This window comes from Coffea arabica, chromosome 11e (assembly GCF_036785885.1).
Source record: "Coffea arabica cultivar ET-39 chromosome 11e, Coffea Arabica ET-39 HiFi, whole genome shotgun sequence".
NCBI lineage: Eukaryota > Viridiplantae > Streptophyta > Magnoliopsida > Gentianales > Rubiaceae > Coffea > Coffea arabica.
The window spans coordinates 53,365,631-53,391,012 of NC_092331.1; the positions used below are offsets into that span (position 1 = coordinate 53,365,631).

Genomic DNA, 25,382 nt, shown 5'->3' on the forward strand with positions numbered 1-25,382 from the left:
TTGCAGTTTTTGTTCCTCCACCAACCGCTATGAATAAGGTGTTGCAGGAATGTAAAACCCAAATTTAATCATGCCTGGTGATGGTTCAAGAAAATACTAGTATGGTAATGGAAAAGGAACCAAAGGTAAACTCTTTTAATCATCCAAAATAGTAGGGCTAATTTCTCAGAATATACGTAAAAAAAAAAAATTATCCACCAAATGAAGCTCTGACATAGGATGTTTCTCAAACTATACCGGCCGTACTGACTCAGCACGGCAGCAAAATAAATTTTTGTTCCTCCAAAGTTCTGTTTGGAAGCTTGGTTTTTTACCAAGTTTGTATAAAACTAGTTTTTTAACAACTTGTGCTACAGGAACCCCAAAAAACTTACCAAAATTTTTAACCTACACACTTAAAATATCCAAAACACAACAAAAAAAAAAATTTTCCTTCCCCTTTTCTTCTTATTCCTCTCCCACCACCACCTCCATTGCCGGCTCTGTCGCCGGTTCCCGCGTCAATTTCCGGTGCCGGTGCCGGTCTTCTTTTTTTTTCCCCCTTTTTTCCCTCTCCCCCTCTTCCTCCCCTGCCATCATCCTCTCTTGTCTTTTTTTTTTCTCTCAACGTCCGGCACCATTCCCACCTCTCTGTGGGAAAAAAAAAGAAAGAAAAGAAAGAGGATGAGAAGCGGGAAGGGGACAGGGAAGGCGGGGGTGGCGGGGCAGAGGGGGGCGGCGGGGGGAGCAGGAAGGTGCAGAGGGGGGCGGCAGGGGGAGGGGGAAGGCGGGGGGAGTGGGAAGGGGCAGAGGGGGGCAGGGGCAGGGGGAAGGCGGAAGGCGGGGAGAGGGGGGCTGCAGGGGGAGGGGGAAGGCGGGGCAGAGGGGGCGCGGGGGGAGGGGGAAGGGGCAGAGGGGGGCGGCGGGGGGAGCGGGAAGGGGCAGAGGGGGGCGGCAGGGGGAGGGGGAAGGCGGGGGGAGTGGGGAGGGGCAGAGGGGGCGGCGGGGGGAGAGGGAAGGAGGGGGGAGGGGGATGGGGCAGAGGGGGGCAGGGGCAGGGGCAGGGGGAAGGCGGAAGGCGGGGGGAGGGGGAAGGGGCAGAGGGGGGCTGCGGGGGGAGGGGGAAGGCGGGGCAGAGGGGGCGGCGGGGGGAGGGGAGGAGAAGGGGAAAGGGAGGAGAGGGGTGGCGGTTGCTGGCAGGCTGCTGGGGGTGGCGGAGGTAACGGGGAAGAAGAAGAAGAAGAAGAAGAAGAAGAAAAAGAGAAGAAAGAAAAGAGAGAGGAAAGAAAAAAAAAGAAAAAGAGAAGAAAGAAAAGAAAGAGGAAAGAAAAAGAAAAAGAAAAAGAAAAAGAAAGGGAAAGAGAAAAAAAATAGAAAAGGAAAAAAAAAAAGAAAAAAGAAATTTTTCACCTTATAAAAACTTCTACAAAATTTTTCACCTTACAAAAATTTCTACAAAATTTTTTCAAAAACTTCTACAGTGCACTACAGTAAAGTTTTAGACAAACTCCCAAAAAACTCAGGTTCCAAACAGGCCCTCAGTCAGCGGCTGCAAAAATTTTAGTGGGGCTCAGAAGATGTCAGTCGCGGCCGTGCTGACTGTGCACGGCCGCGACTGACATCTTCTGAGGCGTGGCAGAACTTTGCAGCCGCTGCCGTGCTGCGGCTGAAATCTTCTCAAAATTTGCAGCCGCTCCACCAATTGTTTCAATCATGATGGCATGAGCTGCAAGCCTGCAGCTGCACTGTTACTAAGTCTACTGGCTTTCTCGGGCTCTTGGACCGTTTCAAAGCCACCAAAAACATTTGTTTAAAATTGATTGAAGTCTGGACATGGATGGAGGGAGGAAATGGAAGTCTGGAACCATGTCCTTTAAGGAGAGAAAGTATTTTAAACAAAATATTTATATTTATATATAAATATATATATTTATTTCAATTGATATAATATATATAATATACATAATTTAAATATACATATTAATATTAATATAATTTAAAAACGAGAATCGGATACAAACCAGTTATTAAGTTAATTATACGCCTTAGTCAAGGTTGTTGGCGGAAAAAAATCCACTCAATTATATATTTATCTATATATATTTATATAAATTTATAAATATACTTATTTCAATTTTGTTTTATAATATGTATATTAATATGTATATTTTAATTATGTATATTATATTATATATATATAAATTGTAGTAATATTAATATTTATATTTCAATTATGTATATTAATATGTATATTATATATATTATATCAATTGAAATAAATATTATATATTTATATATAAATAATAATATTTTGTTCAAAATATATTTATATATATTTATAATATATATATTTATATAAATGTATAAATGTATTTATTTATAAATATCATACAAGTTTATATTTATTTAAATATATTTATATAAATATATAAATATATTTATTTCAATTTTGTTTTATAATATGTATATTTCAATTATGTATATTATATTATATATATCTAAATTATATTAATATTAATATGTATATTTAAATTATGTATATTATATATATTATATCAATTGAAATAAATATATATTTATATATAAATATAAATATTTTGTTTAAAATACTTTCTCTACTTAAAGGACATGGTTCCAGACTTCCATTTCCTTCCTCCATCCATGTCCAGACTTCAATCAATTTTAAACAAATGTTTTTGGTGGCTTTGAAATGGTCCAAGAGCCCGAGAAATCCAGTAGACTCAGTAATAGTGCAGCTGCAGGCTTGTAGCTCATGCCATCATGATTGAAACAATTGGTGGAGCGGCTGCAAATTTTTTAGAAGATGTGCAGCGGCTGCAAAACTTCTGCCACGCCTCAGAAGATGTCAGTCGGGCCGTGCACAATCAGCACGGCCGCGACTGACATCTTCTGAGCCCCACTAACATTTTTTGCAGCCGCTGACTGATTTTTATCTGTCAGATTGGGAGTGGGAAATTTATTTTGCTGCCCGTGCTGAATCAACACGGCCGGTATAGTTTGAGAAGCACCTCATGTCAGAGCTTCATTTGATGGATATTTTTTTTTTATACGTATATTTTGAGAAATTAGCCAGTAGTAGGGGACGAAAGAACTGTTTTTTTAATCATAAAATCCAATATTTGAAGAAAAACATTAAAAAAAAGAGGGAGTTTTATTATATATATATAAAAAAAAATACTAGTATGGAAGACAAATGAGCTGGGGAAAAAAAATCAAGATTTCAGAAAAATACAAAACATTTATCTGTGATTACACAGAATCAAAGAAAAGATAATTGGGACACTAGAAAATTTTAGTTACCCATACTTTGAAATGCGTCTAAAAATTCCAATCTGTGTTCCTTTTTTTTTTTTTAATTACTCTTCTTTTTTTTCATAATTCAGTATGACATTATCTCCACACAATAATGCAATACAAAGGTATCTGAATAATCAAGTCTTATCCCAAACTTTTACAGCCAACCGAAGGCAACATGATTAACATTCCCAGGTAACGATTGAGATAGTGTATTATGACATCAATCAGGATGGTATTGGCTCTGCTTCGCTTTGTTGTAGCATTGTTGTATGCTCAAATTTTCTCATTGTCAGGGCCCAACTGAACTCGAATTTATAAATTGTAGGTCACACCACATCAGCGGAAGAGGGGTAGGAAGCAACCATACCCAACAGTTCACGGTCAAGATTTTGCCAAAAAAATTGTACGATCCAGATTTTATCTTGTACCTCATTCTTAACAACATGTGTGGGACTCACAAAATTTTGTTCTAAAATTATACGTTATTAAAAGTAAGTTACACTATGTGTAAACAGAATTATGTTGTGTGCAAAATATACATAACCTTCAGGAAGGGTTGCTTTGCAGCCGCTCTGGCTCCTGATCCCACATGAGCAATGGAAGCAGCGTCTTACTTTTTATTACGAATTAGAGAACAAATTAAAGGGTCAATTCTCTAATCTCTGTCCATAGATTACTTTTCACAGGGTCGAAATCCAGTTCTCATTGCTTCATTTCAAGTGGTCCTTGTATGTGGTCACGTGAACGTTTGGATATCAACAGATTCCAAACTCCAAGCCAAAAAATAAGTAATAAATAAATAAATCCCAAGCTTCGAGAATGACAATAGATTCAGTACAACTACAATGACTCGTAAATAGAACACTAATACTTCAAAAAGTCTATTAAGAATAACTCATATAGCTAGAATGCTTAATAGTCTCGAGAGTAGGGGCGGGCGCAGGTCGAGTACTCGCCCAATCCACCATTTTGCTAACTCGACTCACACTATGCGGATAAGTTATTTTCTGACTCTTACCTGCCCCGCATATCAGCGGGTACGCGTTGAGATAGAGTGGGGTCAACGGGTACTCGTTCCATCCCACTTATCATTTAATTTTTTTTTAAAAATAATTTATACTAATTTAATTTTATATTTTACACATTCATCTAAAATTTAATAAATATTTTTTTTCAAAATATGTCTCCCACTAAGAACCAAGTATGTGAAGAGAATACAAAATAAACGAAAAAAATTAAAAGAATTCAAAATCAATAAAAATTTGAAATAAGTAGCACATGTTTGTAAATATATGTTCCATATTAATTAAACTCTTTTCTATAAAATATAATATCATGATCTCTACAAATGAATCTTGTAAATAAACTATAGTATCTCATATTTGTAATGCAATTTGTTCAATGAAATTACATATTTAGCCATAAATTATTATTTTATAGTATGTATATAAAAAAATAAAAATTATATATATACAGGGCAGGTCGGGTACCTGCAAATTTTTTTAATTATGTGACCCTAATCTGCCCCGCATTTTAGCGGATACTCGACTCCCTTTTGACCTAATCAAATAATATAAATCAGGTATCCTAATTTTTGCATTAGGTCGGATCAGATATGTGTGGATTTTCGGATCAGCGGATAATTTTGCCCACCCCTACTCAAGAGGGATAATAGGTTCGCTGGGGACGAGGGGCCTGGACGGTTGTCTCGATTTTCACGTCGTGTGGGACCCACAAAAATATTGTTCTAATGTTACTCGCTGTTGTTCTATTGTTACACCTTGTACAGATGATATTACATCATGTACAAATGATGTTACACCTTCCGGAGCGGTTGTCAGAACAACCGCTCCAGCCCCGCGTCCATTGGCTCGAAAGCAGTCAGTTAGTCTGGTGTAAGGTCACCTATAGGAGGCTTGCAGGGCTCCCGAGGCGTCTGGCTACCCACACGCCTATAAATAATTTTTTAAAAACTTTCTTCTTGTTGAAATTCTATTTTTCTTCCCAATTTACCATCTTTTTAGATCAGTAAAACGAATTATGCCAATGGATATAGAACAAAAAAATCTCTATTTTATCTCAACAAGTTACAGTATAGGTATGGGTTATTCCATACATGACATGAACTTCCTTTCCTGAACGTAACCTACACTAAACTTCTCATGAATAAATTTTGTAACTGTAGTGGACTCTTGTCCCTCCCAGTAATAGACTTTATATATGCAAATTGTTTACCTCGTAGATTCGTAATTGGAACTATATAAGGATTTCGTTATGTTGTAAACAAGCAAAAAGTTTCAGTGTAACACAATAGCCATGCTAAAATTCTATCAAACTTCAAGAACAAAGTGTATGTCACTGCAATTCAACTTCAAATATGAACAAAATATATCAAATTTCCAAGTTTGTCCTTCAACTTTTCTGTTAAACCTAATTTTGACTCTCAACTTTTATTTTGGCCAAATTAGTCCTTAATTTTAATATGTGATAATTTTAGAAACCTCCTCCAAGTTTTTCATAATATCACTCAGCTAATCTGAGGTTTTTAAAATCTCACTTACTTTGGATTAACATTCTTGTAATATTTTAACCCCTTTGGAGGAAATACAAGAAAGATAAAACTTTTGTTCCAATACTACCCTTATGTTATTTTACTTATGGAATTTATAACAAAATAAAAAATAATATAAAGTTAAATTTTTATAAGGTATAAATTTCTTAACATAAATTATTTATTTTAGCTATATTGGAACAAAGAAAAATTCACACACATGAAAAGATTATTTGAGTTTTCATTACAACTTAAACTACACCATGAATTAAAACATATTTCTCCAAAAAATATATTGACTTCCTAAAATTAATTGTTGCACGAAATTTTTTTAAGGTGTTAATTACTCTCCAAAATCGTCCTAAGTGATTGATCTTGATTAGATTTAATTTATTTACGTCCTTTGCTATCCCACCATGAGCCCAATATAAAGAAATATGGACCATTATCAGTTAGCAATTTATTTTTTAATTTACATTTTTTGCTTTTAAAATTTTATTTTGTTTTGACTTTTTGGTTAAATAGTTATTAAGAGCAAGGGTGATATTGTCAATTTATGAACTTTAATAGAAATATTTAGTCTTGTAAAATTGACAAAGGAGGTAAGTGAGATTTTAAAAATTTAAGAAACGTTGAGTGATATTATGACAAACCTCCAACCTCAGGGGAAGTTTTTGAAATTATAGCTTTTATTATTGTATCATATTTTATTCTTTTACGGTTGCAATGCCAATCAAAACATTTTTGGGACAAAATCACTAGCATCACAAAAAGTGCTTTCTTTTTTTTTAATAAAATTTTTAAAAAAAGTTAATGAAACATTTTGTTCTCTAGCCTTTCTAACAGAACTTTTTTTTTTCCTTTGTTTTAAAATAGGGCTGGAAGTAGTTACAAAATTGCCCTTTGTTGGTGATTTTTTTTTTTGGCAGGGGAAATGATATAATTGATGGCGCCAATCATAAAATTTGAGTTTAGGACTAAATTTGTCAAAATAAAAGTTGAGGGTGGATTTTTTTTCAAAGAAAAAAAAAAGAAGTTGAATTACAAGATTGGCCAATTTTCGCTTTGACATTTCCAAATAGGTTTCAAATTTGATTTTTTCCGTAATTTGCAGTGGATGGATTCCATATGGGTTTCGAGTTCCTTTTTGTTTTTGGGCTCGAACTTGTTATTGTTTGTGGATTGGAGTTAATCTATGAATACCTGAAAACCAGTGCGTGGGGTCCATCTCTTTGATTCCATTGCCAGCTTGAGGATTACTCTGACCATTTACTTTTGGGCCCATCCAAACTAGCGAAAAGATGAGGACAGCGCTGCGGGGAAGGAAGACTGTTGAAGAGAGAAACAAAAAGCTGCAACTTTTGGAGCCATCAAAGAGACGGCGAATCGAAGCCCCGCTTGAACGAAATTTTAGCCAAGACATCCTTGCAGCAACCACACTCTACCCATGCATCGGTTCTAAATTTCGGATTTTCGATTTATTTATGGGGTAATTTTATCCTTCCTGATCTGCTTCCATAGTTGCAATCTTTGGGGTACAAATCCTGGTTGATCTACTCTCTTGGGTACAAATTCTAGTTGATCTACTCTCTACTCACTTCAATTGATGTGTTAAAAAGTATCTAACCAAAACGTTTTAGAGGATGTAACTGTGTCTGTGCAAATCTTGGTTTGTGTGGGTATCCCTGCCTCGAACCATAAATTTGAGTTCAATTTTTGTAGTTTTGTTTGATAGTTTTTTTTTTAAATTTCCAGAAACGGTATAAATTTGGATTTGGATTTGTATGTTTGCTTGCTTGCTTTGCTTTCAATTGATTCCCGATCCTTCTGCAAAATAAATACATAAAAATAAAAATAAAATTTGGCCTACACCCACCAAAAAAAAAAGGGAAAATTTCCAGATCCTACCTGGTTTTGAGTTTCCTTTTCGGCATTGGATTTGCTCCATCTGTGGATTGGAGTTTTCTACAAAAGCTTACACCCGGCCAGGCATTGGCCACCATTTATTTCTGTTTCTTGTTTCCTCTCCTTTAGCTGATTCTTACGTCTGTCTTTTTTTAGATTATCCAGTCTGTTCATCAAGCACGATGGATTTACCTGGTGAAATGTGGTTAGATATTCTACTGCACTTGCCGGTGAAATCCCTCCTGCAATTGAAATCCGTCTGTAAATCATGGTGTGCTTTGATCGACAGCCCTCAATTCAAAGCTATTTACCTTAGCCGTGCTAAAAACTATGCTCTTCTCCTCAAGCGACCGCCCCTGAAGAATACCAATCGCTCTGCTTCTTACTATATCCATTCCAATCTGGAACCGGTTCGTGATGCCACCAAGCCTGATCTGCAGCACATGCCATTCTCACGTCACGCTAATTTTTTTGGTGACACTGTTATGCTTATCTGTGATTGCAACGGTCTAATTTTCCTAGAAGATGATAATGGCATGTACTTGCTAAATCCAGCACTTCAGGAAGTCAGGATTCTTCCTCCCCTGCCAAGGTCGTCTTTCATTGGATGTTACCTTGGACTTGGTTATGATTCTAACGCCAATGATTACAAAGTTGTTATATTGGGTGAGAATCAAACTGCACAGATGGCGAACGTGTACAGCCTGAATAGCGACTCATGGAGAGAGATAGTCGCTGCATTTCCAACTTGTGTGCTAGACGAGCGAATTTTCCCTGTATACTTCAATGGATGCATGCACTGGAGTGCATGCACAGTCGAATTCGATCCTGCAAGTCCTAGAGTGGCAAGGAGGAGGAGAAGGGTAGTGCTCTTTTCGTTCGACATGAGCACTGAAGTAGTCAAAGAGATTGCACTGCCTGATTCTTTCAGGGGCGAAAACATTCGTCCTCCTCGTCTTGGTGTTCTGAGAGAATCCCTTGCTCTAATCTATCGTCGGTATGTTGGACTGGAAGATCGTATTGATGTATGGGTGATGAAAGAGTATGGTGTTAAGGAGACTTGGGCAAAAATGTATTCAATCGGACCTGGATTTGACAACGTGTTCTGTCTGTGCTTTTGGAAGGATGAACTCCTTCTGCAGAGGTGTGTTGGAGGACAGTTGATTTTGACTTTGATTTCACTTGCAGCAGGCCATAAATTCCGAACGTTTGATGGGTATGGTGAGTATGACGACTCTGTAGTCGCCATAGTTTACAAGGAAAGCTGGATTTCAGTTAAGAGGTGTCACGAGTGTTTAGGTTTTGTGCAAAAGAGAAACAAGTACTTCCTACCCTGAGCACATCTCATTTGTTTGCAAAAGAGAAGAAGAGAAGTTCCCATCCTCACTGCATTTAAATGAACTCTCCATTGTAGATTATATAGGAGGGGGAATTTTCCTATTTTTTTTTTAAATATTATCTTTTTAAGGCTTTGGCATGGCACATATAGATATGGACAAGAACAAGGTAAAATCTTATGTTTACAGTCATCTCTGTTTTATGTCAAGTGGAAGCGTAATGCCTTTTTATTCTTCTGTTTTATGTTGCGGCTTTGTTTTGCCATGTTTTGTCTTGCAGATATGTGAACAAATCCCTGTAGTGGCATATAAAGCTTTCTGTATTTCTCTTGAATGTCGAACATGTGTTTATTAGAAATTTCGTTCCATTTCTTTGTCCTGCTATTCTGTATATTTTTATCGTTTTATTTAATCTTCAGAGAGTTATGGATGATTTTACAGTATCTGCTAAATCAAGATTCAAACTGAATAGGGCAATCCTGGAAGCAATACCTTAAGGATTAAACTGTCTATTTTTGTTTCTTTTTCTAATTGTTTTTTTAATTTTAGATCATCACCGAAATGGGCTGCACCAGTCATGATTTTTGGGTTGTTTGGGAGGCAGGTTAACTGATTGGAAACTGAAGGCCTGATTGATGTAGACTCTTCAGTCACTAAACTTGCTTTACATGGTTGGGGTGGGGCCACCTGAGGGCGTGATTGATATAATGCTGTTTGATTCTCGTCTTCAAGGGCAATAATATAGGCATATTAAACCCAGCTTTAATTGCCGTAAGCTTTTAAAAAGTGCGCGGAAGGGCCTTTCCTCTGCGGTCAAGCGAATGAACTGTGCAGATAATGCTCACAACATGTCCGACGAAATTCCGAAACTTTATCTTATTTTCATGACTAAAGAGGCTTTGAAATTCTTCGCTTATAGTCTTCAAAGATTCAAAGCCTCAAGAAAGTTTGCGGACCGCCATGACTTCAACAAGTTTCTCCACAGCCTCACACGGTCCAACTACGGCGACCTTTCATTGAAACTCCTCGTCGCCTTTATTTCAAAAGTCTACTTTCCTCATGTCTCAGCCTTTAACTCTGTCATTTCATACTTCTGCAATCTGGGATTTCCTGGTTCTGCTCAAAAGTTGATAAATTTGATGCCAAAACTTGGTTGTTTGCCTGATATAGTTAGTTACAATTCTCTGATTGATGGGTACTTGAGAAATGCTGATGTTGGTGATGCTTGTTTTATGATGAGGAAAGTTTGTAGTGGGCTGATGAATGTTAGGCCTGATTTGGTTACTTTTAACGCAATGTTTAATGGGTTTTGTAAGGTTGGAACGGTTGAAGAGTTGCTTGTGTATATGAGTTTGATGTGGAAAGTTTGTGTACCAAATGTTGTAACTTATGGTATACTTGTTGACACGTATTGTAAAATGAATAACGTTAATATGGCCTATAGGGTGTTTAAGGATATGAAGAGTAGTGGGGTTTTCCCAAATTTACAAATCTTTACTTCTTTGATTGATGGATATTGTAAGGCTGGTGAATTGGAAGTTGCACTGGGATTATACTTGGATATGCGCAGGAATTCAGTTTTTCCAAATGTGGTTACTTATTCAGCTCTAATTGATGGTTTTTGTAAACGGGGGATGCTGGAAAAGACAGCTTATTTGTTTTCGAGGATGTTGGAAGATGGGGTTGAACCTAATATTGTTGTATATACTAGCATGATTGATGGGGAATTCAAGAAAAAGAATGTAGATAATGCTCTGAAGTACTTGAGCAGAATGCATGATCAGGGTATTAGGCTTGATGTCACTGCTTATGGCTTATGGGGTTATTGTGTCTGGGCTATGCAATATGAATAGGCTGGATAGTGCAGTTGAAGTTAAAAAAGTTATGATGGATTACGGAGTGGCACCTGATGGTGTCATATTTGCTACTCTTATGCATGCTTATTTCAAGGCTGGAAATGTGGAAGCAGCAATGAATGAAAGTGGCACCTGATGTTTTCGGCCTGATGTTGTTACTCTTACATCCTTAATAGACGGCCTCTGCAAGAATGGGCGTCTTGACGAAGCAAAATTGCATTTTAGCAAAGAAAATGCTAATGAAATCTCATACACTGTCCTAATTGATGGCATGTGCAAGGAGGGGGAATTGAGTCAAGTTGAGATGGTCTATAGATGGTCTATAGAGAAATGACAGATGCTGGATTTGTTCCTAACAAACACTTTTACACTACTTGGATTGCAGGGCTTTGCAAGCAAGAAAACCTTGTACAAGAATTCAGGCTTCAAAAACAGATGGTTAAAGAGGGTATTCCGCCTAATTTGTTTGCATATAGTTCCTTGATTTTTGGATTAACCAACAAAGGATTCATGATTGAAGCAAAACAAGTGTTTGATGACATGTTGAAAAAGGGAACAAGTCGTGATCATGTAGTTTATGATATATTAATTAGATGATATGTTAAAGAGGGCAATCAACCTGCTATTTCATGTTTAATTGATGAGATGAGAATCAAAGGACTGCTCTCAGATGATGAATGCAATCAGAAGTACATGTTACATGATTGCAGATAGCAGTTGATTGGAATTCTGTCAAGAAAGGTATAATCTTGGGCCAAATATTGTGCTGAACCACCTACAAAGCCTGTAATGCTTGAGACTTTGTTTTGACGGTGCTTGCTAGCTTGAAGCATGTTTGCTGCTCATTCAAGATGAGAGAGTGTAAATCAGTGGGTTGCAAATACTAGGAGCGCATCCAAAGCAATTGGAGTACTAGTGGATTGTTTCTGTACATTAGACTAGTAGAAATCATTCTTTACAATGAATGAAAATATATGGCCATTTTTTGGCGACTTGATTATGGGAAAAAACTTCAATTTAAAACAATCAAATTGCAACTTAGAACAGTTTGTCGACTTGTAGACTTTTTTCGATCAATAATTATTCTAAGTGGAAAATTAATTTTCACTAAAAAGTACCAGTATATTACTGCATTAAACAATTAGTCAACTTGTAAATTTTTCCAATTATATTGGTTTTAATTAGAACTCCTATATGGTGAGTGCGTAGTTATCCAGTATAATTAATATTATGAGCTATGAGCTTATTTTTCAATGTTAAAGAGCAATATTTATTGGAGATATTTTCACAAGTGGAGAAGAGCAATTTTGAAGCGGGAAATTGACTTTAATTAAAATACTACTACACTAAAATAAAAAATCAATTAGATTACTCGTAACTTTTCCAATTATATTAATAGATTAGGACAATAAAAGTTTAGTTTTCACCTGCTATGTATTCGAATCACAATCTAAAACAGTTGCAAGATCAATATAAAGTGGAACAGAATACGTTGATGCAAAGTACTAGAATCACAAATCTAAAACCAATTCGCCTACAATTTCTTTTGCTTGGTTTTGTGATTGGGTGCATGGCAGTATGGTTCATGAATTTTAGCTGTTTCAAATTCATCCTGGTTTTCCAATAGGTGGTTAAGTCGAACTTCAGTTGGTTTTGGCCTTTTGCTTCTAAGTTTTGCAGAACTCTGCTGGTGTCGCAAGAGCAAGAATAAACCCACCTAGAATGGCGATTGAATGCCTCGTTTTAGGTACTTTTCTGACTCAACCTGCAGTCATGTGAATGACCGTTAGTATAATGGTTCCAGGCGCTGTTATAGTTTTGTACAGAACTCGTTTGATAAAATGCCAATGAGGAAAAAACTGACCCTTAATGGTTGTTGATGTTATGAAGTTTTGTGGGTTTATATAGTCTGAATTTGGTTTTTGTGATGATGATCAGGGGCAGGGCAAGAGGTGGGAAAAAGCTGCGTGGTGGTGACTATAAACGGCAAGAGAATAATGTTTGATTGTGGGATGCATATGGGATATCTGGATGATCGTCGATATCCTGACTTCTCACTGATCCCTCGCAATGCTGCTGAAGATTTTACTAGCTCCCTCAGTTGCATCATTATCACACATTTGTATAATTTACTTGATTAGTCCTGCGTTTTTGTGTGTGAGTTGCTGGTTAGTGAGTAACTGAATTTGGGTTATGCAGCCACTTGGATCATATTGGTGCACTTCCTTATTTCACTGAAGTATGTGGATATAAGGGACCCATTTACATGACGGTAATTTTCTCATTCTTTTTGGGAATCCTTATTGAAACCAATGAAGTAATTATTAGAGTTCAAACTTTGTGTAAAACAAGAAAAGAGTTTACTGGTTATGTGGTTCTTTTTAAAGTTAATGAACCAGGGGTTTTTTTAGAACCATTTTGATGCGAGGAATGTTATTACGTCGATATTTGTGGCATTGGATATCAAGTCTGGATTTTTAGATTTCTTGGGATAATTTTCAGTATCCTACAAAAGCTTTGGCTCCGCTGATGCTGGAGGACTATCGTAAAGTGATGGTTGACAGAAGGGGAGAGGAAGAACAGTTTAGCTCCAAGGATATTGTGGAGTGCATGAAGAGAGGTGGATGTCTTCCTCTTTTCTTGCGATTCTTCTTATCTTGTATGCTTTTAATTCATACGGTCATTGGAAGTGGTTAATAAGTGGAAGCAGCAACATTCTTATGTGTCTACAGAGTGCCAATAAAAGTACATTTTCTTTCTGGTAATCGTTATTGTGCATGTGGTTCTGTCTTCTTGATCCAATCCTTGTTGGTAAACTTCATGTGTGACATTTGAGAGATTGATTGCTAAGAGAACTTGTGATTGTTGTCAGCTACAATACTTGATTGAAAAGTATTCAGCTTTCCTCTTCCACTCCATCAGTCCTTCAATAATGGTTTTGTTCTCTAATTTTTGTGGATAGTTAGAGGTCCTGTAACTGTAGTCCAGCCAATTTTTCAAATGCATTTGCTAATTGTCAAAGCTAAACAAGGAGGTCTTGTGCAAATGCAAACGCATGAAAAATGATTAGTTTCTTGTTGCCTTCTGCAGTAACTGCCGTCGATTTGAAGCAGACTGTGCAAGTTGATAAGGACCTTCAGATTCGTGCATATTATGCAGGACATGTAAGGTTCTCATTATTCTTGGCTTGTATACAACACTTTATGTAGTTTTTATTTCTGTTATACAACTTTCTAATCCCATTCAAAAATGCCTGTATTTTTTACAAATTTTGCTTTGTCTTTCATGGTTCTAAGTCTGTTCTCATTTTTTTTCTTTTCTAAGTGTGCTTGTTAATGCTTATATCAATTTTATTGTATTTCCAGCTGTCATGAATTTTCTTAACTAATAGAATGCAAAATGATTGTTTCACTATTTTGGTACATGGATGCATGTATGTTTCTAAATTTAGTAGATTGTCTTTCTTGCATAGTGATTATGACTGCTCAATAGTCAGTGTAGAATTATTTTTGATGCTTTGTCGTTTGCTACAGTAAATTGTTTGTATAATAGTCTAGATGCTCTAGGTTCTTGGAGCTGCAATGTTCTATGCAAAGGTTGGAGATGCTGCCATGGTGTACACTGGGGATTATAATATGACAGCAGATAGACATCTTGGAGCTGCTCAAATTGATCGACTGCATTTGGACCTTGTCATAACAGAGTAAGGGAGCCATTCTTTCTTATGTGTGCATATATGCTTGCATATACATAATTCATCATGTTAGAGATATTCATTAATAATTTCTCTTTAAATGTATTTACACATTATTTGTTCTTAGGTCGGGTTCAAGAGTGTCACTGGAAGTACAGTCTGCTGTTTTAATCTCTGATTGTGAGAGGCAGAAAATTTACTCCCTTAGACCCATTTTTTTTGTGTCAGTTTCCCTTCCGAGGTGTCTTTATCCTGAACGACCACTTCAAAAGTGGAAGTGTTTCTTGTGATTTTACGCTTTCATGCAAATTTGATACATACAACCAATAAATGGTAGAAAAGGGAACAACAAATTCTAGAACCAAAGATAAATAGATTTTTTATTTTATCTTAGAATAAATGGAGTAAAATGGTTCATTCTTTGTTACACTTAATGCAAGTACTATCATTATGTCATTAAGTCAATGGACCTAAAATTTCATGTTTTCGTTTTTGGACTTTTTTCTGCATAATTTTAAAAATTGAAACGATAGTGAATATGACTTGCTAGCTTTACTCATAGAGGCCAGGTTGGACGTTCAAGATGGTAGAAATTACTTGCATCTGTTTCATCCTGCATCAGGAGGTGAAATCTTGAACTGGAATACAAGATGGAGAGAACAGTTCCTAATGGTATTTTAGAAGATTTTGACTGAGGAAAAATATGCTACCTATGTTAAATGGAATTTATAGGAAACTGTATAAACATATTTTTGCTGTTAATCACATGGACTGTGGGACCAAAATCATGGTACGTATGCAATTGAATTTTTCAAGACTAGGGAGTATGGTTGCATGCATGTCATTAGATTTTCAAAGACCACTTTCATCTTTTAAACATTGGAGATGTTAATTTACGAAAAATGCACAATGGAGCAATTTCCCTACAGTTTCAATATTTATAAGAGATATTTATAAGAGATTGTTAATTCATAGGTTTTTAGTTGGATTGCATTTGACATTTAGACGGAAGAATTTACTCTTGTTTTGAGTTCCTTAATTTGACTAGTTGATGAGTATTAATCACATAAATTTGCATAGAGCTTTGAGTTCTTTAAGCTGACTCTATGGGTAACAGATTTGTTATTTACTAGGATGATCACTGACCCTGTTATTCAAACTTGTGCTAATGATTTTCTTTCTATGATTTTGCCTCATTACTTTTAGTGACCTTTGTTGTTTGTCAATACTTGAATAGCACTTCTATTAACAATTTGAGATGTTCAAGCTGGTATAAGGATGTGCATTCTCTTGGTGAAAACGAGTTATTTTCTGAATCTGACAAAGGTTAATAAAATTTATTAGCTAGTGCCTTATGGGCTAAAGTTCTTGCAGGTCAACTTATGCAACAACACTCCGGGAATCAAAGTATGTTCGGGAGCGGGAGTTTCTAAAAGCTGTATGACCCTCCACTTTGTAATTCTATTTGTCACTTGAATTTCCTGTATGCTGCAGTTTCATTCTTTCTTAAATTGTGTTTCTTTGTTTCACCATTGATGTTCAGTCACATTTTTACTATTACGTATGTCTGTTCCTTATTGACATGCTACTAAGTATAGAATTATGCTGGCAGAAGTTCAGTGTTTCAGTTTTGACAATTTATACTTCAGCTATTAACTTTCACCTCTAAATATTTTTTATTTTCACCTACAATACTGATTCAGCTCCTCCTATGGGAATAATATTTTTGGTTTCAACTCTGCAGAGTCTGGGAGAAAAAAACTTGTCTTGGTTGCCACGGATTTTGGAAAAATTGTTGACCACTTTTTACAAGAGGCAGTGGTGGAATGTGGCAACCCTTGTTCATGCATGCAATTTCTACTGCTGTAGATTTTTTTCTGTCAATGAAGATGGTTTCTTGAATGATGAATCTAATGGTTATTTGTTTTGAAACTTTTTTCTTTAACATAATTGAAAAAGATTGTTATTCTTGATCCTGTCTCGGCAACTTCTTTTCTGGTGATAGGAACCTTGATTTGGGCACATAATTCAAGTAATTAAATTAAGATCACTGTAAATCAAATTTGCATGTCTTACTCTTCCTATGGAATCAGAAAAGAGGAAGTTAAAAATTGCCTGGATGAGGAAACTGTATTTAACTGTGTTGTAAATACTACTTCAAATGTACATGAAAAACAATTTGCATTATGTACAATTCACGTATTATCTGATGTTTCATTCCCTAGAAATAGACATGCAACGCAATCATTTTCTGGTCTAATCTTCAACTATGTCTATTTTGATTTTAACAGGTTCACAACTGTGTTGCTTGTGGAGGAAAGGTGCTGATTCCTTCATTTGCTTTAGGAAGAGCACAGGTTGGTAAAACATTTTAGGCTGAGATCATTCATCTCTCATGCTTTGGAGTAAAAATTATTCCTCAGCTTGTAGCATTCTTTGATTGGCACATGCCTGGACATGGATGTTAAAGATTCAATTTGCTTAAACTCGCCCAAGTCTCAACATATTAACATCTAATTCTAGAATCACCCTACTTGTGTTAACACTTGAGGCCCATAATTTCTATTTGGGTAGATTATTTTGAATAGGGATATTGATTTAGTCCCAGATCATGTTGGAATATCTTCATCATTTAATGAATAAAGTGAAATAAAACTATAAAACAGAGATGCAAAATAAGACACTGAACATGTAGCAAGCAGAGTCGAGGAATCTATCAACTAATGGCACTTTCTAAGGAATAACAACTGCTGAGACTACTCTCCTGAAAACTTCTAAACTGCTGAATGCATTCACAATAATAAGTCATGGTAGGAGTGTCCAGCATGTAGCCCTCCTACATATGATGGATGACATGGATAGATATGCCTTTTGATCTCAACAGGAACTTGCAAGTCTGATAAAAATCACATTGACATAAAGGATCTTAAACTGTCCCAATTGATGAATCAACAATATTGAAAGCTGATAGCAACTGATGGCTTAAGATGTGTTGGGAAAGGGACACCCGTTTGTGGTTGCTTTATTCCTTGTGAACTGACAAACTCAAGTACTGACTGTGATACCATTACTGTTATGATCAGAAGCCATAAAGGACTTTTTGAAGGCTAACTCCTTTGTAGGTTGTGATTTATGGAATCTGTTAAGCTTTGTATTATCCTGATTTATGAAAGAGTCATTCTTGTTCTGTTAAGCTTTGTGTTTTCCAAAGTGCCAGGATGCGCATCAGTACTGCTTTGAGACATTTAACCAAAATTTCAGCTTTGATATCATTTTATGCTATGCAGCTACTTTGACATATGGTCTCTCCTTTCTTGGCAATGCAATATAGGGAAGGTTTGTGCCTATAGGGGTTGCATGATTTGGCTGTTGTCCTAGTAGGTTGAAGGTTGGGAAAGCAAAATCCAAGATTGCTCTCAATTTGATTTTGCCTAACAACATGCATTTAGCAGACCAAGTTTCACATTAATTATCACTTCCTGCATCAATTAATTAGAAACTCTGGCATCCCTCATAGGTTTCAATTTTTCTTACCCACTGGAAGTTTACTTGTTGAATTGCCTTCTCTTAGCATTCTAGAAGCTGCTCCATGGAACTGAGCAAATTGTATGACCTGTACAATGTTGTATTTGGTTTGAAGTGTATATGTTTATTTTGGATGCTTTCCTTTGTTTCATCACTGCAAAGCTTTTGTTCTTGGAACATGTTTTGAATTACTTTATTCTGACTTACCAACTGCCAACCTTTCTTCTTACAAATTTGCCATTGCTAAATAGGAGCTGTGTATGCTATTGGATGACTATTGGGAGCGCATGAATCTTAAGATTCCTATCTATTTCTCCGCAGGTTTGCTTAAATGAAGTTCTTTGTGTTGATACTGGGGCATTTAACTTGTGGCTTTTAATATCTCTCTTGGACTGGATGTCTACAGAACATACATGGAATTTGTTTCTCAAGATTGTCTGAGCTTATGCTTGCCAAAACTGATTTAAGCTAGTTATATTTGGTCTGCCAGTTGTCTTTGCACTCTATATTGACCCAAAAAGGGGGAAAAAATCTGTGAGTAGTTGACAGACTACCTCATGCTTGACAACTCAGGAGCCACTTGATAAGAGGGTTTGGGAATTAGGATTTGGAATCATTACCATATTTATTAATAGGTATGGATTTTGAAAACTGGAGAAATCTAAAATTTTGGAAATTTTGTTGGTTCTCCAATCCTGACTGCATAGGGAGGTTTTGTTTGATTACCAATTTGAATCCTAAAAATAGAAAAATCCAAAAAGGTGATAATTTTCTGTCTTCTTTAGTCTCTTCCCTTTCCTTTATCACCCTTCCCATACTTCTCTTCCCCTGCCACAACTGCTTCTCTGCCTCCATCGATCCCTAACAGTGCATCCTTCCTTGCCCCCAAGGTCTGACCTCCTTTCTTGCTCAGCTTCTCCTTAAGTCAAACTCTGGTTCTTTTTCTGGTTCAACAAATCAACAGGGAAGAGATTTTAAGAAATCCTATTTAGAAACAGCAATTAGCAACCATTGAGTGACGATGAGATTGGGATTGATTTTGACTACAAAACCATGGACTTTACCCATTCTTGAATCACATAAGATGATGAACATTCTAACATTTTGAATTTCTAGTTTCAATTTAGATCTACTTTTGATTCGAAAATCTTGGAAATCTTGAGACTGAATACAAACTTATGATCTTAGGAGTAGTAATTGGTTGTGAGTTTCTCTTGACCTCGAAGATTTTGCTTGTGGCTGAAGGAAAGATGCCATGCCAAAGCCTGTAGTATATGCAGGGAGAGGAAAAAAGGAAAGAAAAAAAAGAACAATTAAAAAACATATAGACAAAAGCCAGTGGTATGCTACCTAAATGTTTGGGTAAATAGAACAAAGCACAATCCGTTCATAAGGAATGGTAAATTTGACTATTTTCATGCATTGTGGTCCATTTCTCCATTTTACTCTCTAGTGAGCAAGAGTAGGAAACTAGAAGTGCCAGGTTATGCTCAATGATTGATATTTAAATTAGTTATTTGAAATACCAATATCTTTGTACAGGTGCAAATGTTAAAAAGATGAATTGATATCCTCTAGATATCATCCATAAATGTATGCATTAACTCGAGAATAGAACAAAATAACTAGAGATTATATCACATATTGATACAGTAACAGGCTAAGTGGGCATTGGATTTTGTTAATTTCTGGCTGTTATGTGATCTTTTTTATGTTGTGGTTCATTGAAGAGGAAAGTGTTCATATTGACATTCTTCTACTCACCATCATCCATACACTAGTCAACCCAGAGAAATTAGTAGAAGCTAATTCTGTCAAACTTCTGGATGAGATGATTTAGAAGTTCTACAATCATTGTCACACACGATGGCACACGTATGGTTGGTTTCCTTATCTACAGATATTCTTGTTCTTGTTGATATGACCAAGGATGTATGTGGGGTTTTTATCTTTCTTCCATGTTAATAGGATTACTTCCAGTTAAATTTATTATTATGAAAGAGGAGCTAGGACAAAAACAAAAGAAAAGGAAGGTGCATATTGACATAGCTGTGTCAGTGTATTATGTGTGTGTTTGTGTCACACGTGTACTTACGAATTTAATTTAATAAGACATATGATTTCCATAATGCCTCCAAGGATGTTAAAAGTATTGAGATATTTATTGGTTGCATGTGATGATTTTCCTTCCAGTTAAATTTAATGTTATCAAAGAGGAGCTAGGACAAAAACAAAAGAAAAGGAAGGTGCATATTGACATAGCTGTGTTAGTATATTATGTGTGTGTTTGTGTCACATGTGTACTTACGAATTTAATATAATAAGACATAAGATTTCCACAATGCCTCCAAGGATGTGCCATTCAAAAGGAATGAAGATATCAATCCAACAAAAGCTAGTCATTCGGGAATGAGTCCTGAAAATGCCAAACTGATAGGATTACTTCCAGTTAAATTTAGTGTTAGGAAAAAGGAGCTAGGACAAAAACAAAAGAAAAGGAAGGTGCATATTGACATAGCTGTGTCAGTATATTATGTGTGTGTTTGTGTCACATGTGCACTTGCGAATTTAATATAATAAGACATAAGATTTCCACAATGCCTCCAGGATGTTAAAAGTATTGAGATATTTATTAGTTGCATGTGATGATTTTCCTTCTTCATCCAACTTAATTGAACATGAAATTCTCATAATGGAATAGTTTTCTATCTTTTCCACGTTAAGACCTGGGCACTTCAAGTTAGTTGCTCTCCTTAAAGTTGAAGTTGAAGATTTTCCTAAGTTGTTGCTTAACCTAATTAGGAATTCCTCCTTCAGAGCTCAATCATTTGGCATGTTTTCTAGCAAAATGAAACAGCCAGTGACACAATGTTAGTCTCTGTTGTCTATGATCTTTTGCCTTCTTGTGCAATTTCCCTTTACTGTCTTAGGAAGCTAGTGTATGAGCCATTTATTTATTTCTACTTTTTACTTCAATTATGTAGCAATTGCATGTAAAAGGTTTTTCCTTAATGAAGTATTTTTCTCAGGAAGAGGGATTAAATCAATGTATAAACTATACCTTGTTAATTTGTTTGGGCGGGCATCTTTGTAGTTAATGTTTGTGGCTAAGAAATCATCTTTTATGGTATCCCTCCACCCCTCTTTTTCTGATTACAAAGAACGTTTATTTTCAGGTTTGACTATTCAAGCCAATGTATACTATAAAACTCTGATCAACTGGACAAGCCAAAAGGTGAAAGATTCGTATGCTACACGCAATCCTTTCAATTTTAGAAATGGTACTTCCGCTACTGCTTGTGATTCATTTTGGAAAGAGAAAATTATTATTTCCAAACAGTTTCTAGGCAGTGAATCTTTCTTTGTAGTCTTTTCTAGACTTCAGTTTTGGGGATGTAGAATAATGGTCCCTCTCTTTGTTTCAAAGACTTGGACCCATAAATTATAATGCTTTGCTGAATATGATTTAATGCTCATATCTATAAATTTAGTAGTGTTTGTGATGTCAAATTTAGTAATAAAGGGTTTTGTTGCAGTTTGATATTTAAAAGGTGTAGGGTTTCATTTGGATTACTAATTACCCTCAGGGAATAATTTAGGTTAATTGAATAGCTAAGCTTTTATTTTATCTCAAAGAAATATGGTCAACATAATTCTCAATTGTTCTGCAATTTTATTATCTTAGAAGATATTTGGCTTGCTGAGCCATTCTGATTGCTCCTACTTCATGCTTCTGAGGTGTATTTGTCCAGTAAAGGAGGACTTCTGGTGGCGTAGTCTCTAAAAATAGCTGCTCAATCAATTCGATTTTTGTAATTATTTTTAGCTCTCCAAATTTTGCCCATATTAATTGCACTGCACTAGCATCTCATATATGCATTGATCCTACTGAAGGTGTTGATTATTTTCTTGAATTTGGATTTTACAGTCTGCAAGTTTGAGCGCTCCTTGATAAATGCTCCCGGGCCTTGTGTCCTCTTTGCTACTCCAGGAATGATAAGTGGTGGATTTTCACTTGAAGTTTTCAAGCAATGGGCTCCAGATGAAGTGAATCTCGTCACACTGCCAGGGTATGCTCTGTTCCCCCCATATCAAAACTAATACACAGCTGCTTGTTGCTATTTTAAATGATTGGGAAGGCTGGCATAAATGATTATAAGAATAATGTTCACAACTTTAGAAAGCTCCTGTAGAGTGAGCAAATGTTCCTTTTTTAAAATCCTAGATTAAGAGCAGTATTGTTTCTAATCACTATCCATTTAACCTTTTAAATCACTTCTATCGAGTTCTGTGTTGTTTCATTGTTTTCATCAAAATGCAATGGATTGACTTTGAATTCTGTCCTGTATTATTCTCAAGGCATTTTAAAGTATCCTTGGCTTTTTCTTGCTTGCATTAGATGTTGCATTTTACAAAGACAAATTTTAAACAGTAACATTTGCACTTTGACTTGAACTCTGGCATAATTTGAGAAGTTAAGATCTTTTCAGTTTAGCAAAGTGGAGGGCAAAGTGCAAAGAAATATTTATGTAGTATAAATATTTAAGATGCTTCATATTTTTGAAGAATAGACTTAGTTACTTGTAAGTCAATTTCGAACAACCAAGTGCCCCTTTCCCTTTCTTTATTTATTTTAGGTGTTGTAGCATTACTTTCTTAATAATGCCACCGTATTTTTGAGATTATAAACACAGGCAAGTACAAGGATGGACAGAGAGGAGAGAGAGTGGCCTGGATGCATGTTGAACAAAATATTAACTTTGACCGACAAAAAGCGATGCTTAGAGTGATACAATGTCTCAACTTAATCATACCCAGTATATGTGGTGCTTTTATTTTGTAAGAACCATTGTGATGCATTTTCTTTTGTTGGATTGTTGCCAGGTATTGTGTGGCTGGGACAGTTGGACACCGGTTGATGTCAGCTAAAACACCAACCCAAGTTAATATAGATCAAAACACCCAAATTGATGTGCGATGCCAGGTTATTATCCCCTTTTTGATGCTTGCTCTTCTTTTGATAACATATATATGACAAGGTTCTCTTTCAATACTTTAATGAGTGGATCCTTTTCTGCTGAGATTGATTACTGGTTTTGAATAGATAAATCATTTTGATTTTGATGTCAATTAAGCTCAATCTGCTACATTCCATTGTGAGTTTCCGTAGAAGTTTATTAAATCTGAATGCACTTGTGGGATTTCGTGCTCCATTGTGTATGTGAAATTTAAGGGTGAAGTTTATGTTTCTTAATTATCTATGTTCCAACCAACGAAAGACCCACAAACTTAGAAGAATCAGACATAACTGGTCATTGATTTAGCAATTTATTTTCTTTGCCAATTAAACTTGGTGCTTTTCAAACATCTAAATATGAAAATGTTTGTAACCTTGTTGCTTTATGTTGGTCCCTGTGTCTTCGCCACCTAGTATACCAGTCATCCCAAAGTTTGACTCCTGATTATCTTCTGTCTGAAGATACTTTAGAAAATATTAACCGTAATTTTCTTCACCGAACTTCATCCATTATTCTAGGGACAGCCAGCCAAGGAAATGAGCTTCTTTGTCCAATAGTTGCATTGAGCTCTGTTGAAAGCATTTTGGTTGTTGTTCAGAAACCATGAACAGCACAATGTATCAATCACATCTTACGTGCATCAGAAAGTTAATGAATCAAATGATAGAGACCAGTGCTCAAGTTTTCAAAGAAGCATGAATGTTTTAGCACAAGATGTTTCTTTGTTAATATTGTATAGATAAAGCAATTTCTGTATACAAGATAACCAACGTCTTTGCTGCAATTTCCAGATTCATCAGTTGTCTTTCAGTCCTCATACTGATGCCAAGGGAATTATGGATCTCATCAAATTTCTGTCACCAAAGCATGTGATTCTTGTACATGGTGAAAAGCCAAAGATGGAATCCCTCAAAGGTAAAATTGAGTCTGACTTTGATATGCAATGCCATGTTCCTGCAAATAACGAGACTGTGAGCATCCCTTCTACTCACTATGTGAAAGCTGATGCATCAAGCGCTTTCCTTAAAAGCACATGGAGTCCAAACTTCAAGTTTGTCACAGAAAGATCAAGAGGGAATCTTATTACAGATGATATGGACATGATTTCTAAGCCTGTGCTACGGGTACGTGATGACAGAGTAGCTGAAGGCATACTAACCACGGGGAAACACCAGAACCCAAAGATTGTACACCTGAAAGAGCTTGTACATACATCAGGACTGGAAACTCATGATGTCCAGTTTGCCCTTTGTTTTCCAGTGCGAATCACCAAAATGGATGAGCAACAACAACTGAATCCTGTGTCACAAGAATCTCTGCCTTTTCTGCACCAACTATTTCTGAAGCTTAGTAACAATTTTTCTGAAGCAACCATCCAGGAATCGGACCAGAATCTTCAAATTGAATCATTTATTGTCTCCGTGTGTTCCAAGGAAAAATGCCCTCACAGGATGAATGATGGTCCTGATTCTACATATGAAGCAGTTCATTTTTGTTGCACGTGGTCAGGAGCAGATGAGAAGCTTGCTCGGAATGTTATTTCATTTATGAAGAACCTGGTGTTGAACAAGTGCTGAAGGTGCTAAGTTTTAATACCATCTCCAAGGACGGCTTTGGATCTGGCTTCATCAGTCCAGATGTTACACCTTGTATAGTTGGTTGATAGTGTAAGATCAAGCCTATCATGCTCAATCCACTGGTGAAACATTCAGCGGCTATGTCATACGTGTTAACACACGTTTCAGAATAGAAGAATTTCCATTCAGTTTGTGCTTTGACTAAAGCTTTAATAAACATGAACTGCTAATCGAGGTTGCTAACGTCGAGTCTTATTGGAAATTTCTATCGATTGGTTGAAGGATATGAAAGAGAATGTAGTTTTGGAGGGAATGATACCCGTTGGGATCGGATTCAAAGGATTAGTGAAGCCTTCAAAACAACATAACAAGGCTCTCTTGAAAACCCAAAAAAAAGAAAAAAGAATCTATTCGAGGAGAAAATGAGAGATATTTTGTTTCATTACAGAAATTAAGTGTTTAAAAGAAAGCACAATCAGGAACCGCTTGCAGTCGACTTGAACTATACAAAAGCCTATACAATTCAGCACTATGGTTGATTGTTTTCTTTCTGATTGAGGCCTGAGGGAGTCTATTCTGTACCTTAAGGATACTTGGATGCTTACATAAGGAGGGTTTTTTT

The 25,382-nt window shown here is 36.2% G+C and overlaps 3 protein-coding genes across 3 annotated transcripts; all 3 read left to right on the forward strand.

Moving 5' to 3' along the window:
* The first annotated feature begins 7,153 nt into the window (after positions 1-7,153).
* On the forward strand, positions 7,154-9,327 carry LOC113717736 (F-box/kelch-repeat protein At3g23880-like). The gene is made up of 2 exons (XM_072072291.1): positions 7,154-7,337; positions 7,910-9,327. Exon 2 carries the CDS (start codon positions 7,936-7,938, stop codon positions 9,088-9,090), a length of 1,155 nt encoding a protein of 384 aa, XP_071928392.1. The 5' UTR covers positions 7,154-7,337; positions 7,910-7,935; the 3' UTR covers positions 9,091-9,327.
* Positions 9,328-10,977: 1,650 nt separating this feature from the next.
* On the forward strand, positions 10,978-11,543 carry LOC140021382 (small ribosomal subunit protein mL103 (rPPR7)-like). Its single transcript, XM_072072141.1, has 3 exons — positions 10,978-11,071; positions 11,123-11,215; positions 11,332-11,543. The coding sequence occupies exons 1-3, from the start codon at positions 10,978-10,980 to the stop codon at positions 11,541-11,543; spliced, it is 399 nt and encodes a 132-aa protein (XP_071928242.1).
* An 843-nt stretch (positions 11,544-12,386) lies between these two features.
* LOC113717735 (cleavage and polyadenylation specificity factor subunit 3-II) lies at positions 12,387-25,003 on the forward strand. The gene is made up of 13 exons (XM_027242533.2): positions 12,387-12,693; positions 12,885-13,068; positions 13,146-13,218; positions 13,449-13,566; positions 14,037-14,110; positions 14,513-14,649; positions 16,015-16,078; positions 16,932-16,997; positions 18,417-18,486; positions 21,342-21,446; positions 22,094-22,235; positions 23,050-23,149; positions 23,975-25,003. The coding sequence occupies exons 1-13, from the start codon at positions 12,669-12,671 to the stop codon at positions 24,758-24,760; spliced, it is 1,944 nt and encodes a 647-aa protein (XP_027098334.1). The 5' UTR covers positions 12,387-12,668; the 3' UTR covers positions 24,761-25,003.
* The last annotated feature ends 379 nt before the right edge of the window (positions 25,004-25,382 follow it).

Bases quoted from the DNA above. Each gene is read 5' to 3' on its own strand.
- LOC113717736 (XM_072072291.1), top strand. From the start codon at position 7,936: ATGGATTTACCTGGTGAAATGTGGTTAGATATTCTACTGCACTTGCCG.
- LOC140021382 (XM_072072141.1), top strand. From the start codon at position 10,978: ATGGATTACGGAGTGGCACCTGATGGTGTCATATTTGCTACTCTTATG. The intron at 11,072-11,122 runs GTGGCACCTGAT...CATCCTTAATAG, and splicing joins GGAAGCAGCAATGAATGAAA to ACGGCCTCTGCAAGAATGGG. The intron at 11,216-11,331 runs GCATGTGCAAGG...CTTGGATTGCAG, and splicing joins ATACACTGTCCTAATTGATG to GGCTTTGCAAGCAAGAAAAC.
- LOC113717735 (XM_027242533.2), top strand. From the start codon at position 12,669: ATGGCGATTGAATGCCTCGTTTTAG. The intron at 13,069-13,145 runs GTATAATTTACT...TGGGTTATGCAG, and splicing joins TGCATCATTATCACACATTT to CCACTTGGATCATATTGGTG. The intron at 14,111-14,512 runs GTAAGGTTCTCA...TAGATGCTCTAG, and splicing joins GTGCATATTATGCAGGACAT to GTTCTTGGAGCTGCAATGTT.